Raw genomic sequence first — 18,235 nt, 5'->3', positions numbered from 1 at the left:
CATTTTTGTATTGTCTTTGCATTAGGTAGGCATTGTCTTGGCATTTTTGTATTGTTGTTGCATTAGGTTGGCATTGTCTTGACATTTTTGTATTGCCGTTGCATTAGGTTGGCATTGTCTTGACATTTTTGTATTGTCTTTGTATTAGGTAGGCATTGTCTTGACATTTTTGTATTGTCTTTGCATTAGGTAGGCATTGTCTTGACATTTTTGTATTGTCTTTGTATTAGGTAGGCATTGTCTTGACATTTTTGTATTGTCTTTGCATTAGGTAGGCATTGTCTTGACATTTTTGTATTGTCTTTGCATTAGGTTGGCATTGTCTTGACATTTTTATATTGTCTTTGTATTATGTTGGCATTTTTATATTGTCTTTGTATAAGATTGACATTGTGTTAACATTTGTATATTGCCTTTGTATTAGTTTGGCATTGTGTTGACATTTTGTGTATATTGTCTTTGCATTAGGTTGGCATTGTCTCGGTATTTTTATATTGTCTTTGCATTAGGTTGGCATTGTCTTGGCATTTTTGTATTGTCGTTGCATAACGTTGGCATTGTCTTGACATTTTTGTATTGTCTTTGCATTAGGTTGGCATTGTCTTGACATTTTTCTATTGCCGTTGCATTAGGTTGGCATTGTCTTGACATTTTTGTATTGTCTTTGTATTAGGTTGGCATTGTCTTGGCATTTTTGTATTGTCATTGCATTAGGTTGGCATTGTCTTGACATTTTTGTATTGTCTTTGCATTAGGTAGGCATTGTCTTGACATTTTTGTATTGTCTTTGCATTAGGTTGGCATTGTCTTGGCATTTTTGTATTGTCTTTGCATTAGGTTGGCATTGTCTTGGCATTTTTGTATTGTCTTTGTATTAGGTTGGCATTGTCTTGGCATTTTTGTATTGTCATTGCATTAGGTTGGCATTGTCTTGACATTTTTGTATTGTCTTTGCATTAGGTAGGCATTGTCTTGACATTTTTGTATTGTCTTTGCATTAGGTTGGCCTTGTCTTGGAATTTTTATATTGTCTTTGCATTAGGTTGGCATTGTCTTGGCATTTTTGTATTGTCGTTGCATAAGGTTGGCATTGTCTTGACATTTTTATATTGGCATTGCATTAGGTAGGCATTGTCTTGGCATTTTTGTATTGTTTTGCATTAGGTTGGCATTGTCTTGACATTTTTGTATTGCCGTTGCATAAGGTTGACATTGTCTTGACATTTTTATATTGTCTTTGTATTATGTTGGCATTTTTATATTGTCTTTGTATAAGATTGACATTGTGTTAACATTTGTATATTGCCTTTGTATTAGTTTGGCATTGTGTTGACATTTTGTGTATATTGTCTTTGCATTAGGTTGGCATTGTCTCGGTATTTTTATATTGTCTTTGCATTAGGTTGGCATTGTCTTGGCATTTTTGTATTGTCGTTGCATAAGGTTGGCATTGTCTTGACATTTTTGTATTGTCTTTGCATTAGGTTGGCATTGTCTTGACATTTTTGTATTGCCGTTGCATTAGGTTGGCATTGTCTTGACATGTTTGTATTGTCTTTGTATTAGGTTGGCATTGTCTTGGCATTTTTGTATTGTCATTGCATTAGGTTGGCATTGTCTTGACATTTTTGTATTGTCTTTGCATTAGGTAGGCATTGTCTTGACATTTTTGTATTGTCTTTGCATTAGGTTGGCATTGTCTTGGCATTATTGTATTGTCGTTGCATTAGGTTGGCATTGTCTTGGCATTTTTGTATTGTCTTTGTATTAGGTTGGCATTGTCTTGGCATTTTTGTATTGTCATTGCATTAGGTTGGCATTGTCTTGACATTTTTGTATTGTCTTTGCATTAGGTAGGCATTGTCTTGACATTTTTGTATTGTCTTTGCATTAGGTTGGCATTGTCTTGGCATTTTTGTATTGTCTTTGCATTAGGTTGGCATTGTCTTGGCATTTTTGTATTGTCTTTGTATTAGGTTGGCATTGTCTTGGCATTTTTGTATTGTCATTGCATTAGGTTGGCATTGTCTTGACATTTTTGTATTGTCTTTGCATTAGGTAGGCATTGTCTTGACATTTTTGTATTGTCTTTGCATTAGGTTGGCATTGTCTTGGAATTTTTATATTGTCTTTGCATTAGGTTGGCATTGTCTTGGCATTTTTGTATTGTCGTTGCATAAGGTTGGCATTGTCTTGACATTTTTATATTGGCATTGCATTAGGTAGGCATTGTCTTGGCATTTTTGTATTGTTTTGCATTAGGTTGGCATTGTCTTGACATTTTTGAATTGCCGTTGCATAAGGTTGACATTGTCTTGACATTTTTATATTGTCTTTGTATTATGTTGGCATTTTTATATTGTCTTTGTATAAGATTGACATTGTGTTAACATTTGTATATTGCCTTTGTATTAGTTTGGCATTGTGTTGACATTTTGTGTATATTGTCTTTGCATTAGGTTGGCATTGTCTCGGTATTTTTATATTGTCTTTGCATTAGGTTGGCATTGTCTTGGCATTTTTGTATTGTCGTTGCATAAGGTTGGCATTGTCTTGACATTTTTGTATTGTCTTTGCATTAGGTTGGCATTGTCTTGACATTTTTGTATTGCCGTTGCATTAGGTTGGCATTGTCTTGACATTTTTGTATTGTCTTTGTATTAGGTTGGCATTGTCTTGGCATTTTTGTATTGTCATTGCATTAGGTTGGCATTGTCTTGACATTTTTGTATTGTCTTTGCATTAGGTAGGCATTGTCTTGACATTTTTGTATTGTCTTTGCATTAGGTTGGCATTGTCTTGGCATTATTGTATTGTCTTTGCATTAGGTTGGCATTGTCTTGGCATTTTTGTATTGTCTTTGTATTAGGTTGGCATTGTCTTGGCATTTTTGTATTGTCGTTGCATTAGGCTGGCATTGTCTTGACATTTTTGTATTGTCTTTGCATTAGGTAGGCATTGTCTTGACATTTTTGTATTGTCTTTGCATTAGGTTGGCATTGTCTTGGCATTTTTGTATTGTCTTTGTATTAGGTTGGCATTGTCTTGGCATTTTTGTATTGTCATTGCATTAGGTTGGCATTGTCTTGACATTTTTGTATTGTCTTTGCATTAGGTAGGCATTGTCTTGACATTTTTGTATTGTCTTTGCATTAGGTTGGCATTGTCTTGGAATTTTTATATTGTCTTTGCATTAGGTTGGCATTGTCTTGGCATTTTTGTATTGTCGTTGCATAAGGTTGGCATTGTCTTGACATTTTTATATTGGCATTGCATTAGGTAGGCATTGTCTTGGCATTTTTGTATTGTTTTGCATTAGGTTGGCATTGTCTTGACATTTTTGTATTGCCGTTGCATAAGGTTGACATTGTCTTGACATTTTTATATTGTCTTTGTATTATGTTGGCATTTTTATATTGTCTTTGTATAAGATTGACATTGTGTTAACATTTGTATATTGCCTTTGTATTAGTTTGGCATTGTGTTGACATTTTGTGTATATTGTCTTTGCATTAGGTTGGCATTGTCTCGGTATTTTTATATTGTCTTTGCATTAGGTTGGCATTGTCTTGGCATTTTTGTATTGTCGTTGCATAAGGTTGGCATTGTCTTGACATTTTTGTATTGTCTTTGCATTAGGTTGGCATTGTCTTGACATTTTTGTATTGCCGTTGCATTAGGTTGGCATTGTCTTGACATTTTTGTATTGTCTTTGTATTAGGTTGGCATTGTCTTGGCATTTTTGTATTGTCTTTGCATTAGGTTGGCATTGTCTTGGCATTTTTGTATTGTCGTTGCATTAGGCTGGCATTGTCTTGACATTTTTGTATTGTCTTTGTATTAGGTTGGCATTGTCTTGACATTTTTGTATTGTCTTTGCATTAGGTAGGCATTGTCTTGACATTTTTGTATTGTCTTTGTATTAGGTAGGCATTGTCTTGGCATTTTTGTATTGTCTTTGCATTAGGTAGGCATTGTCTTGACATTTTTGTATTGTCTTTGCATTAGGTAGGCATTGTCTTGACATTTTTGTATTGTCTTTGTATTAGGTTGGCATTGTCTTGGCATTTTTGTATTGTCGTTGCATTAGGCTGGCATTGTCTTGACATTTTTGTATTGTCTTTGCATTAGGTAGGCATTGTCTTGGCATTTTTGTATTGTTGTTGCATTAGGTTGGCATTGTCTTGACATTTTTGTATTGCCGTTGCATTAGGTTGGCATTGTCTTGACATTTTTGTATTGTCTTTGTATTAGGTAGGCATTGTCTTGACATTTTTGTATTGTCTTTGCATTAGGTAGGCATTGTCTTGACATTTTTGTATTGTCTTTGTATTAGGTAGGCATTGTCTTGACATTTTTGTATTGTCTTTGCATTAGGTAGGCATTGTCTTGACATTTTTGTATTGTCGTTGCATTAGGCTGGCATTGTCTTGACATTTTTGTATTGTCGTTGCATTAGGTTGGCATTGTCTTGACATTTTTGTATTGTCTTTGCATTAGGTAGGCATTTTCTTGACATTTTTGTATTGTCGTTGCATTAGGTTGGCATTGTCTTGGCATTTTTGTATTGTCTTTGCATTAGGTTGGCATTGTCTTGGCATTTTTGTATTGTCTTTGTATTAGGTTGGCATTGTCTTGGCATTTTTGTATTGTCGTTGCATTAGGCTGGCATTGTCTTGACATTTTTGTATTGTCTTTGCATTAGGTTGGCATTGTCTTGACATTTTTGTATTGTCTTTGCATTAGGTTGGCATTGTCTTGACATTTTTGTATTGTCTTTGCATTAGGTTGGCATTGTCTTGACATTTTTGTATTGTCTTTGCATTAGGTAGGCATTGTCTTGACATTTTTGTATCGCCGTTGCATTAGGTTGGCATTGTCTTGTCATTTTTGTATTGTCTTTGCATTAGGTTTGCATTGTCTTGACATTTTTGTATTGTCATTGTATTAGGTTGGCATTGTCTTGACATTTTTGTATTGTCTTTGCATTAGGTTGGCATTGTCTTGACATTTTTGTATTGTCGTTGCATTAGGCTGGCATTGTCTTGACATTTTTGTATTGTCGTTGCATTAGGTTGGCATTGTCTTGACAGTTTTGTATTGTCTTTGCATTAGGTAGGCATTGTCTTGACATTTTTGTATTGTCGTTGCATTAGGTTGGCATTGTCTTGGCATTTTTGTATTGTCTTTGCATTAGGTTGGCATTGTCTTGGCATTTTTGTATTGTCTTTGTATTAGGTTGGCATTGTCTTGGCATTTTTGTATTGTCGTTGCATTAGGCTGGCATTGTCTTGACATTTTTGTATTGTCTTTGCATTAGGTTGGCATTGTCTTGACATTTTTGTATTGTCTTTGCATTAGGTTGGCATTGTCTTGACATTTTTGTATTGTCTTTGCATTAGGTTGGCATTGTCTTGACATTTTTATATTGTCTTTGTATTATGTTGGCATTTTTATATTGTCTTTGTATAAGATTGACATTGTGTTAACATTTGTATATTGCCTTTGTATTAGTTTGGCATTGTGTTGACATTTTGTTTATATTGTCTTTGCATTAGGTTGGCATTGTCTTGGTATTTTTATATTGTCTTTGCATTAGGTTGGCATTGTCTTGGCATTTTTGTATTGTCGTTGCATAAGGTTGGCGATGTCTTGACATTTTTGTATTGTCTTTGCATTAGGTTGGCATTGTCTTGACATTTTTATATTGTCTTTGTATTAGGTTGGCATTGTCTTGACATTTTTGTATTTTCTTTGTATTAGGTTGGCATTATCTTGGTATTTTTGTATTGTCGTTGCATTAGGTTGGCATTGTCTTGACATTTTTGTATTTTCTTTGTATTAGGTTGGCATTATCTTGGTATTTTTGTATTGTCGTTGCATTAGATTGGCATTGTCTTGACATTTTTGTATTGTTGTTGCATAGGTTGGCATTGTCTTTACACTTTTATATTGTCATTGCATTAGGTTGACATTGTCTTGGAATTTTTGTATTGTCGTTGCATTAGGTTGGCATTGTCTTGACATTTTTGTATTGTCGTTGCATTAAGTTTGCATTGTCTTGACATTTTTATATTGTCTTTGCATTAGGTTGGCATTGTCTTGGCATTTTTGTATTGTCGTTGCATTAGGTTGGCATTGTCTTGACATTTTTATATTGTCATTGCATTAAGTTGGCACTTTGCAATGTAATGTTATTTTTAACTTTCATTATCAATGTATTGTGTATTGCGGAATCAAACTCCCTAGCCCACGTATTATAATGCCTCAAACAATGGGAGAGAATTAATGGGTGGGTGTATTTTGACATCAATCGCAGAATATGAGTTTTTCCCCATCAGATAAGCTATTGTGTACAGTGGCGGCGGAATGGGGGGGGGGTTGCTTGGGAAGTCGCCCTCGAAAAACAGTTGGGGGGTCCAAACACATGTGTAGAGACAATGCATGTCGACGCACAGGACCTTGTCAATAAGTGTCGCTGGAACTATACTAGTTAGTAGTTAGAAACACTAGTTAGTACACAGAAAAAAACAAACAAAAATCACTCAAATATCATCAACCTAGGGGGCTACTTTGTATAGGGTTGGTTCGTCTCATCTCGGTTCGTCTCGGCATCGGTTTTTACGTTCTATCTTGGTAAACAGGTCCATGGTCATAATCAGTCGCAATGACATCTTCCGGATTTTCTCAGGTTGGGAGGAAAACTGTTGAGTTGTTTTACGATGTTGTCTCTCCCTATTCATGGATTGGTTTTGAGGTAAATGTATTGTAATTATTATATCGCTTTACTTGAAATATCACCATAAAACTTGAATTTGTTCTTCGTACACCGCAAAGATGCTGGGCACGGTAGAGTATGAAGTGGATATCATAAACTCCCAGAGTTGCAGTCAGATGTCAGGTCTACCTTTGATCACATGGACCATGCATGACCAATCCATCGATTAATTTGTTTATATTTCGTTTCAATAAAGACGAATATCATCGTCGTGGACTAGTGACACGTAATTTAAGTGTTGGAATGATAGATCAATACTGTCAATAGACAATAATAATGAATTTATTGCATCCACAGTTTCCATAGATGAACTTTGACCTGCATGGTCAGTTAAGTGCAATGACATTTACGTATGGACATATAGGTCATATGATCTGTGCTTCAAATGTGTGTTTTAGCAGATAGTTTGAAGCGAGGGAGTTAATACCTGCGCATGCGTCAGATGGCCTCAGCGTGTCATTGTTTACAAACAAGCGTCTACCATGAGCCGTTGCGGTTTTGGCGTGTGTTGTTATCGTCGCCTGGGACTCAATTTCCGCGCGTGCGCAGGTGACGACCCTCCTGCTTTAAAGCGGATGCTTGGATGTATTCATGCGAATAGACTGTAGCACATTTTAGCTGCTGTGTTTCCTGTTTATTCTAGATACTGGTACCTAAATCCATGCTAAATCATAACACCAGTGTATTGTCTTTTCTACCTCCAAGCTCAGACTCATGACTGTTATTTTTTTTCTCCCAGCTCAACAGCAGCCTTGTGCCACAACCAAAATCGTTTAATACTAATTATTTCAGGCTACTGTTCCTTTCAGCTCTGATTGAACTGAATTTAACTCTGGCAGATCTTGGCTTTCGTTCGGTCCCAGAACTTGTAACCAATTTTTATAAATACGTTTATTATTTTGTTTTTGTTTCCCAGCTACTGTGTAGATACAGACACAAATGGAATATAGATCTTAAGTTCAAACCATTCTTTCTTGGTGCTATCATGCACTATTCAAGTAAGTTCTCAATTCAAAATTTCAGTTCTAAATGAATGTTAAAATATATCAAGTTTGATAAATGCACTAACTATTCAATTTTCTGGAATCACAGTAATTTATTCATTGAATCATTATACCTTCTAATTATCAAATACTAGTAGGTCATTTCATGACCCCTAAAGGTCACACATCCTGGTACTTTTGTTGATATGGCAACAAACATACACAATTTTATTGAAGTACATGTACCTGTAGTTAAAACAAATAATTAAGTTGAGTTAATTGTGCTGAAATTTAAATATTATAATAAATTCATTTCTGATTTCCATGCCAACAGGAATATCAGGTAAAGATGCTTTCGGTGGAAAATTCATTGGTTTGCACAATCCACTGAGAATTTTTGTCCATTTACTAACTTACTGAATATTGTCCATGGAAATTTAGAACTTTTGTGAATATTTATCTTGGGATCATACTCTGAAAGTTTAACGACTCACAAAAGGCTGTTGTGAAGATTTTGAACATTAAATTTTTTTTGTTTTTTTTACAAGAAAACAGTCCACCTGGTTCTAATTTACATAAAGGGAATTATGCTGGCAAGGATTTGCATAGACTGCGAAGCTATTGTAATATTCCTCTCAATGCACCAAGTGATGTCGCAGAGGTGATGTTTGTGAAAGGTGAGAGTATTTCACTCCAAATGTATTAATAACCATGACAATAATATTTATTTGATGACAAAAGAAAACATGCATGTGCAGAGGTTTCACTTATTTCATTGAGAGAATTACAAGTTGTGTGCTCCAGACCAGAACAGTTTTTATTGATAGGATAGGATAGGATAGGATAGGATAGGATAGGATAGGATAGGATAGGATGGGATATTTTATTTGGAATGTACACAAAAACAATGCTTGAGTAAAGTCCAATATAAGAAACATAAAACACAACTAATCTAAAATAATTTTAAAATCTGAAATACAAAATTAACTAAAATGCTACAAACATATTTGTCTACACTTGAGAAAACATTAATAAACAATTCTCCATTTGATAAGGTTTGATAATCAGGTGAGTATATATATAAGTGCATAGAGGAATTATTTTCCTGTGTTCTGAAAAACTGTTTACAATGAAAAAATTAATGTTCTTCATCGCCCACATCATTAGAGTCACACTTGTTACATGATATATTGTAATCCAATCTAATCAGCAATATACAATATTACAAACATACATCAAACAGCAGTATTTTAAATTACCTGGTACATGTTTTTATGAAAACATATCTGGTCTTAATTCAACATATTGGGAATATTTTATACAGTTTTGTGATTTCTCACATGATTTCAGTGCAGGGTCGGTTTTCACTCATGTGTGCCAAATTGTTAAATAATCCAAGTTATTTTATATATTTTTTTTACAGGAACATTGTCAGCACAAAGGCTTTTAACAGCTATTTCAATGGATCTTGATGATAAAGCAGTGGAAGATGTATCGAGAGAGCTATGGCTTAGAATATGGTCAAAGGTAACAATTTCAGTTTGAATCTTTTTGTTTTTGTTCAGGTTTTTCGTTCTTTTTCCAATATTTGTTCGTCCAGTCGCTTGAGATAATGATAGACCCTAATGTGACTTGTTTTACCAGACCTTCAGAATTGTGATTGGTCAATTGGTTTGGTAGCCATCTTAAATCGGAAGTGGCCATTTTGAACATTCTGAATTTTTTGTTGGGATATTGGCTGTATACTTGTTTCACAAATAAAAACTACAGTGGTCATGTGACTTTTTCTGCGAGTTTTTTTTTCCAGAAAAACATCAAAACATGCTTAAAGATCTTTTTCATCAGACCCACTGAACATATTGATGTAAAACTCATTGTTTAGCATTTTATCATTATAATTACATTTTAAGCATATTTAAGTTTGAGAATTTGGAGGGTGGGTGGTTACATATTTTTTTATCCATCATTTTAGATTTCTTCAAAACAGAAAGTAGTTTTTTACTGATGTCTCAGTTATCCTATTTCTTCAAAATGAACTCCTTCAGACAGAAAAAAATAATTCAAGTTAGTCACATGGTTTCGACACCAATCTTTTATTTTTGACAACAATGGCCAAAAGTTTGATATTGTATATATATACGGTAACTTGTATGGCCACATTTTAAGGGAAGAATGAACAAAATTAATTAGTCTCAGGGTTTGGTTGCCGGTTTAATTTCTTACAAAAATGATCAACATTTTGGGTTTTTGTTTCTCATGAGTGCTTCAATTGATCCACTTGATACTTTGTATATAACATGTATGGCTAAAGCTTCTTATGAGAAAAATAGAATATTATTGATCAGTTGTTGGTTTGGTAGCCATCTTGGATTTTCAGCAAAAATGGCCACAATTTGGGGCCCATGACACATCAACTTGTACTTTTGTGTGTAGTATGTATGACCAAAGCATCTTCTGAGAAGAATTAGAGCTCTGATTGAAATCTTGTATAAACAAACAATGTATATACGTTGTAGGTCTCATGCCACTAATTAACCAATGGCTGCTCGTAGCCAATTTAAATGCTTTGCAAGAACCAATGAAATTTTTTAAATAATTTTTTTCTCAGGTGCTCCCTGTTTGAGGGCGTAATCATCCAAGCGGCTGTGTACCTGTGGGTTTATTCTGTTTGTATTTGGATGTTCTAATCTTGGTATTTTTCCAGTGATTTCTCTAGGTGCAATCCAAATACAGTAGGTGTGTCTTGTTTACCTGAGATTTGTAAGAGTTTGAGCTGGCCAACATGTTAGTTTTTTTCATATGGTTGATTACTGGCATGTTGATTTCCCATTTTTGAGCCATGTTTTCAACTTTCTTCATCATTTTCATATAGCAATCTTGTCATATGTTAACATTGTTGTCTATGGAAATTCAATTAGTGGTATGAGCCCTGTATACATTGCATGGAACCCATATTGAAACATGACACCATTATATAGTGACTCCATGTGGTGCTTCAAGAATTATTAGATTTTTTAAAATCATAATATTTGACTAAGGATTATATGGCTTCACAAATAAATTAACATAAACAAAAAAAATTTGTATTTTTAAATGGGTACGTCATATGTATTACCGGTAAAATCTTATGTTGAAAAAGATCTTTCCCATTGAGTACAATTTATTTTTTATTCTGTAATCCAGCTTCAAATGTGTTTGGTATTTATTTGTATCTGTAATGCACATATATTTTTTATTGAAACTTGGTCAAAATTAGAAATAACAAGTAACAAGTTCTGCCTTTAGCTTAGAAACTTGTGTATTCTGGTGTAAAAAACACTTGGGGGGGGGTGCGGGTGGTGGTGATTTCACTGCATAAGGGTTTGATAATTCATCACACTGGGAAACAAGTGAGTGAATTGTGTGAGCCAGAAATCACCCCCCCTTCCCAATTCTTGTTCTGGAACTGACTGATGGCGCTATAATGCAAAGCTCATGTATTCCAGAAAATTATCCCTATGTGGCTATAGCATTATTGTGACTGAAAATGCAATATTAAAATTAGGATCTTTTTAAGATATTAATTGTTGTTTGATACTGTATGCTGATTAGTAAAATCTGGACGACTAGAGTGAGAACTGATCGACCTTTTCACTTATTTTGATGAATATGGATATTCATTCCAAGTACTAGTATATTATTTACATTTATTAAACAGGTGACAGGAATTTAAAGTCTTCAATATAAATTGGTTAGAATTTTGATGGCGCCAATCAAACTGTGAAAGTGAGAAGGTTGTCACCTGTGCATGTGCGGGAATTGAGTCCCAAGCGACGATAACACATGCTAAAAACGCACAGGCTCGTGTGTAGATGCTTGATTGTAAACAATGACATGCTATGGCCATCTGGCGCATGCGCAGGTGACGACATCTCCACTTTAAATCTTGCGAAGTTATTTGTGATAATTTATGTTCTAGCAGGGCTAATTTTGATTCTCATCATTGAACAGTGAAAATATAAAAAATCACACTGATTTGAAGAATATCTTTACTGGTCAAATTGAGAAGGAGAGTAAATTTCTCACTCCATTCTTGCACTTTTTACCAATAGTGACATTTGATTGAGGTTCATCATGAGTTTAAAATGTTTTTCTTGCAGCCTACATTTGATGAAAAAATATAAATCATCTGATACATGTATGTTAAACAGTGTTCAAAATTGCATGTTCTCATTCATATTGCAAATAATGAATGTGTATCCTACATGTATACTTATATACTATATTTGTATTTATGACAGGACGAAGATATCACTGAAGCAGACAGTCTCTTAGCAGTGAGTATTGGGGGTTTAAACTTCCTTATCAACCGTTCCACCACCGGACTTCATCACTCAAATTTGTCTTCACTTTTTAGCTCCGCTGTCGACTTTGTCGAGCAAAGCTTATCATATGAGTGATTGTCCGTCGTTGTCCGTAGTCTGTGTCAATGTTTTACCTTTCCGACTTCTTCTTGCAAACTACTAGCCTGAATGCTTTGATACTTGGTGTATATGTACCTTGGGTAGACCTCTCTTAGATTTGTTCATTTCATGTTGATATCTTCAATTCTCTAATTTTGGTGAATATTTTTGTCATTTTTTGTAAAAAGTAATATTTTCGACTTCTTGTTTAAAAACCGCAAGTTCAATTGATTTGATATTACATATATAGGTACTACATGTGGACCTCTCTCAGATTTGTTCAATTTGTAATGATATCTTTGGTTCTCTAAATTTGGTGAATATTCTTGTCATTTTTGGTAAAAAGTGATATTTTCGACTTCTTGTTAAAAACCGCAAGTCCAATTGCTTTAATATAACATATATAGGTACTACATGCTGTGGACCTCTTTCAGATTTGTTATTTTCGTGGTGATATTTTCAATTATCTAATTTTGATGATTATTTTTGTCATTGTTGGTGAAAAGTGATATTTTTGACTCCTTTTTGAAAACAACAAGTCCCATTGCTTTGATACTATTCATATTGTTCATTTTCTAATGATATCTTCTGTACTTTAATTGAAATGTGCATTCCTAACAGCGGAGCTATCTCAGCCGACCGGCTGCTTGTTTGTTTATATTCTTCAATATTTTTGAAAATCAACCCTAATTGTAGAGCAAACAGACAAAATTTGTGTTAATTTTCAGTTTTTACTCAAAAAATTTAATTATTTTTGTCCCAATCTTCTGAAGGAAAGTGCAGACTATAAATGGGACTATTTTGTCAATCTGTTATGAAAAGAGAGAACTGGTGGTAAAAAGGTTAAGTCACAATTAAAACGCAGTCACATATTTTCATATTAGATACAGATTCTATTCATTAAGCTACTTTTAGTTGTCATATTGAATGCATGGGTATATAATTGAGCAAACAAGAATTTGGATAAATATTTTTCACAATTTGATGTCCCGTAAATGGAGAGTGATAACTATTCTAATTCACAATGTAACAATGCCAAACCAAATATTATAATCCATCAAAGTGATTGGATGTGAGTGTTATTTGTATTTAGGCCGCAACAAATGCTGGAATTCCTATGGAAAAAGCCAAGATACTTCTTACAAGAGTTAAAGATCAGGATGTGAAGGATAAGCTGAAAGAGAGAACAGAGACAGCATTGAGTCATGGGGTATGTTTACTGTTATACTTCTCAAGTTAATTTTTTATGTCTAACTTTATGACTGCCAACTGTGACAGCTTTCACAATGTCCACAAACCTATGGGCTGTTTCTTGGCATGACCACAATGGGGCTCTACTATCTACTGTTACTCTGTATGACCAAAATGGGGCACTAGCCCCTGTTACTCTGACCACAATGGTTACGCAACTGTTACTCAACTGACCACAATGGAGAATTTTGACCACATGGTACTGCTTGCAATGGGAGTCACTTATGTTTGTCTAAATTTGTTTACAAAAATGCGTGATAATTTATATATTTATTTCAGGCCTTCGGAGCACCCACTATATTAGTTCATGTTGATGGCAAAGCTCATATGTATTTTGGATCTGATAGAATGCCGCTTATAGCACATTTACTGGGTAAGTATGTCAAAGTGTAGATTAAATTAGGGTACGCACACTTTTATGTGTATGTATGAAATCACGCTGTGAATTTGATGTCAATATTTTATCACCTTCATAACATTTTGCAAACAAACATTTTTTTAAACAAATGCTGTTCAAAAGCTATATATCCGACTTTTAGATTGATCTCTGTGTGTTCAAATTCAAACTTCATTCATACATCTTACATAATATTACACATATGCATATTAATTTGTTTTCACGATCTGATTCAAGATCAACAAATGGCAGTCATTTTTCACCAAAAATCAAATATTTCTAGCATTCCGGAACCGAATCTTGGTCGTTTATGAATCGATTTCGTTCATGCTTGGTACATACATTAGACATTATTGGTTCTTGATGCACGTCATTTTGTTCTTCAAATAGAATTCATTATGGCTGACTGGTAGCCATTTTGTTTTAATGAATGCAGTTTTAGAGCCATATCTCTGATATGCTTTGACTGATTATGTTCAAATTTCATATATCCATCAAACATCATGTAATAGATATACAGATGTATTGGTTTGACGATCTGGTTAACAATTTTTGATTGGCGGCCGTTTTGTTTTAATTAATGCAGTTCTATTGTCATATTTCTGACATGCTTTGACTAATTATTTTCAAATTTTATATATTAATTGTACATCATAGATATTCATCAGCTTCTGGATCCATATTGCTGACTTGTTTATATTCCAAATATATTACTATAAACAAAACTATTTATCTTAAATTTGATAACTAACAAGGACTGTGCCATGCTTGGCTTGTTATTTTTGACTCCCATGTGCGAAGCACAAAATGGGAGTCTTTGCAGTTAGTGTGTCTGTATGTGTGTATGTGTGTATGTGTGTATGTGTGTATGTGTGTGTGTATGTGTGTATGTGTGTCCGACTGTTCCACTGCTATCTCAAGAACCATACATCGGTTTTTGATGAAACTTGGTGCATAGATGCTCTGGGCCAATGCGCAGATTTGATTAGGTTTTGGTAAAAATCCATGCTCGTTAATTACCTAATTTGCATGATAATTAGCTAATTTTTAGCTGTTCTATGACTGTTCCACTGATATCTAAAGAACCACTCATTGGATTTTGATGAAACTTGGTACATAGATGCTCTGAACATATGCGCAGATTTGATTAATTTTTGGTAAAAATCCGTGCATATTAATTACCTAATTTGCATGATAATTAGCTATTTTTTAGTGGTTCCATGACTGTTCCACTGATATCTAAACAACCACTCATTGGATTTTGATGAAACTTGGTACATAGATGCTCTGAACTAATGCTAGGTTTTGATTAGTTTTTGGTAATAATCCGTGGATACTAATTACCTAATTTGCATAATGATTAGTCAATTTTCGGTTTTTCCACTGATATCTCGAGTACTAATCATCACATTTCAATGAAACTTGGTACATAGATGTCATACGACACTGCACAGACCTGATAGTTTTTATGGTAATATCAGTACATATTAATTACCTAATTTGCATAATTAATTAATTTTCAGCATTTGATATAAGTAGTTAGCATTACATTTCAATGAAACTTGGTACTTACATACTCAAGGACTATGCAGAGATTGATTGTTTTCGATAAATATTTGTGCATATTAATCACCTAATTTGCATAATTAGTTAATTTTCAGCTTTTCCATGGGTATCTCAAGTACTAATCATCGCATTTCAATGAAACTTGGTACATAGATCCTTTAGGACTATGCAGAGACCTGATTAGTTTTAGGGTAATTAATTTTGCATATTAATTACCTAATTTGCATAATTAATTTTCAGCTTTTCTACTGATATCTAAAGTACTAATCATCACATTTCAATGAATCTAGAATTATGCAGACCCAATTAGTTTCCGGTAAATATTTGTGCATATTAATCACCTAATTTGCATAATTAACCAACTTTCACACTGATATCTCAGGTACTAAACATCACATATCAATGAATGTACATGGATGCTGTAGGACAATAGACAGACCTGAATAATTGTGGGTTAAAATCTGTACATATTAATTACCTAATTTGCATAATTAACCAATTTTAAGCTTTCACACTGATATCTAAAGTACCGTAAAAACTCCAAAATTTCGACCGGTTTTAAATAATTGGTGTTAGAAATGTGACGTGTTTTTAGAGTCAAAATTAAGGTGCATTTTCGGACGGTCGAATTTTTCAGAATAGAAATCAGCAAATGAAAAAATGGGGATGATAGACAGTGTGCTTCATTAGTTTTTAAAAAATGCAATGTCCGTCAATTGACGTAAACTTCCTCATGTTTCACGGTAAAAGCAAAGGTCGTGGCCGAGTTGTAACTCAAAATCTAAACAAAGTCATCAATCAGTGAGTATTATGACAAGCAAAACAAAACATCAAGACGCGGAGAAGAGGTCAGCACAAAACTAATAGGTCAAAAGACAAAGCTGTCTCGCACTACCTAGGAAAACTTGCGAATGTTCGAAGTACAGGTACCCATTGGACAAAAGATACATGGAAGTTTAGCAAACTATCTCCCCGACCCAGTGCAATGTATCCGGTTAGAATCAAAGCTCACGTGTCCCTTATTTGAGGGACCAAATTCTGCCGTAAATTCGCCCTTGGATTAAAAAATAAAATGGGATTTAAGAAAATAAAATGGGACTTTTAAGGTGTATTTTGGCGTCATTTTTCGGACATTTCAATCAATCCTGCCGGCTAAAATAGAGTAAGTTTTACCGTAGTCATTGACGTCTGTCTATTCAAGAGTACACGTGTATGATTTTTATCGTGACTAGCGTGAGCGGGTAAGCTTCCTTTCGAGAATGAGCTGTTATCACTGTGAACAATGTTAAATTATTCTTCAGATGACCAGTTTATTTTTTAAAAACAACTAATTTTTTTATTTAAAAAAAATCATGCCGTTTTCGCATCAAAATCCAAGCCAAAATATCGTACTACAACATCAATCTCTTCCACATTGCGTTCAATAACATTAACATATTTAAATAAGCTATGGTAATTTGAACACGTTGGCGTCATCCAGCTTTTTGATTGGTTAATTAGCGATTTGACCTATTTGACCTAAGAGAACATGGCGGATATCCTACAGCATCAAACGTTTATACGAGACCGGAATCATTCGCTTACGATGAAACTAAGTTGACTTTTATTTGTATTTCATAACCATTCAACAAATTTATTTTGTGTACATTATTATAATCACTACTGAGTACAGTAATAATCAACAATTCAGAAACGCAGCATGCCGAGATTTTTGTGTTCGTTTTTATTTGAAACTTCGTTTATTTAGAATATATTTTCGTTACCAATAAAATAAAAATCTCTCAGTCAATCAGAAACCCGGATTCATGCCTTCAAGGAAGGTCCCGTTTGAACGCTCACATCGTTTTTTTTTTCGTTTGGGGGAAAACTAAAACTGGTCGCAATTTTCGAATAAGAATGAGTCGGCAATTTTTAGTGGAGTCGAAAATTTGGAGTTTTCACGGTACTAATTATTCCATTTCAATGAAACTTAGTACAAAGATGCTCTAGGACAATGTACAAACCTAATTAGTTTGGGGTAAAAATCTGTTCATATTAATTCCCTAATAAGCATAATAATTCATAATTTTTTGGTTCTAATCACATTTCAATTAAACTTGGAGACATAGATTTTCTGTTACATTGCGCAGACCTCATTAGTTTTACACTCAAATCTGGTCATATTAATTTTCTGATTTGCATAATTAGTTTTCAGCTAAGTAATTTCGAATTATATTTAATGTGTCTCCAATACTCTCAGCACATGGGAGTTCTTTCTAAGCTTTCTTTGATTTTATACAGGTGAGAAATATGAAGGTCCTTTGCCTGAACTTTCCAAGTTATAAGCTATTACTTAGAAGTTTGATTTGCAATGACATCACCACTCACCACAAAGAACTTCAATCCACAACAAAGTCACATTGATGTGAAGTCTATTTAATCTGGGAAATGTGAAAATTATTGATGTACGATAAAAAATAATATATATATATATATATATATATATATATATATCAGTTCTTTTTATTTAGATCATGGCAATTTTTTGGTCAGAGCGCCCTCTAGTTTTGTGGAGAATCATGTTCATTTGGAATGCTCTGATTGGATGGAAGTTCAAGCCTAGCAAGGTGTGATAGAATTGGCCTGTTATGTTCAGATTCAAATAAGCATGAACCACTAATTTGACAGGGAAGTGATACTTATAATGCAGCAAGCTGTTCTAATTGCTGTTGTGGTAGAGTTTTTCTATTTTCCTGTCAAATGCATTTATTGGTCCACTGAAAAATGAAAATAATGTTCCCTGTAACTTAGACTCTTATTGATCAAGGCATTTTAAAAA

The 18,235-nt window shown here is 34.0% G+C and overlaps 2 protein-coding genes across 2 annotated transcripts in view; one reads left to right on the top strand and one right to left on the bottom strand.

The window, feature by feature from the left end:
• Positions 1-18,235, bottom strand: part of LOC100368971 (small ribosomal subunit protein mS22-like) — a 333,717-nt gene that overhangs the window by 52,654 nt on the left and 262,828 nt on the right. The gene's annotated exons all lie outside the window — the stretch shown is intronic.
• LOC100378230 (glutathione S-transferase kappa 1-like) lies at positions 6,587-17,860 on the top strand. The gene is made up of 8 exons (XM_002737049.4): positions 6,587-6,757; positions 7,695-7,776; positions 8,310-8,438; positions 9,185-9,288; positions 12,042-12,077; positions 13,297-13,413; positions 13,734-13,827; positions 17,698-17,860. Exons 1-8 carry the CDS (start codon positions 6,668-6,670, stop codon positions 17,739-17,741), a joined length of 696 nt encoding a protein of 231 aa, XP_002737095.2. The 5' UTR covers positions 6,587-6,667; the 3' UTR covers positions 17,742-17,860.

Source organism: Saccoglossus kowalevskii, chromosome 15 (genome assembly GCF_978046115.1).
Source record: "Saccoglossus kowalevskii chromosome 15, keSacKowa6.1, whole genome shotgun sequence".
Lineage (NCBI taxonomy): Eukaryota > Metazoa > Hemichordata > Enteropneusta > Harrimaniidae > Saccoglossus > Saccoglossus kowalevskii.
Note: the sequence above shows the minus strand (reverse complement) of the source record. Positions and strands in the feature narration are given on the sequence as shown.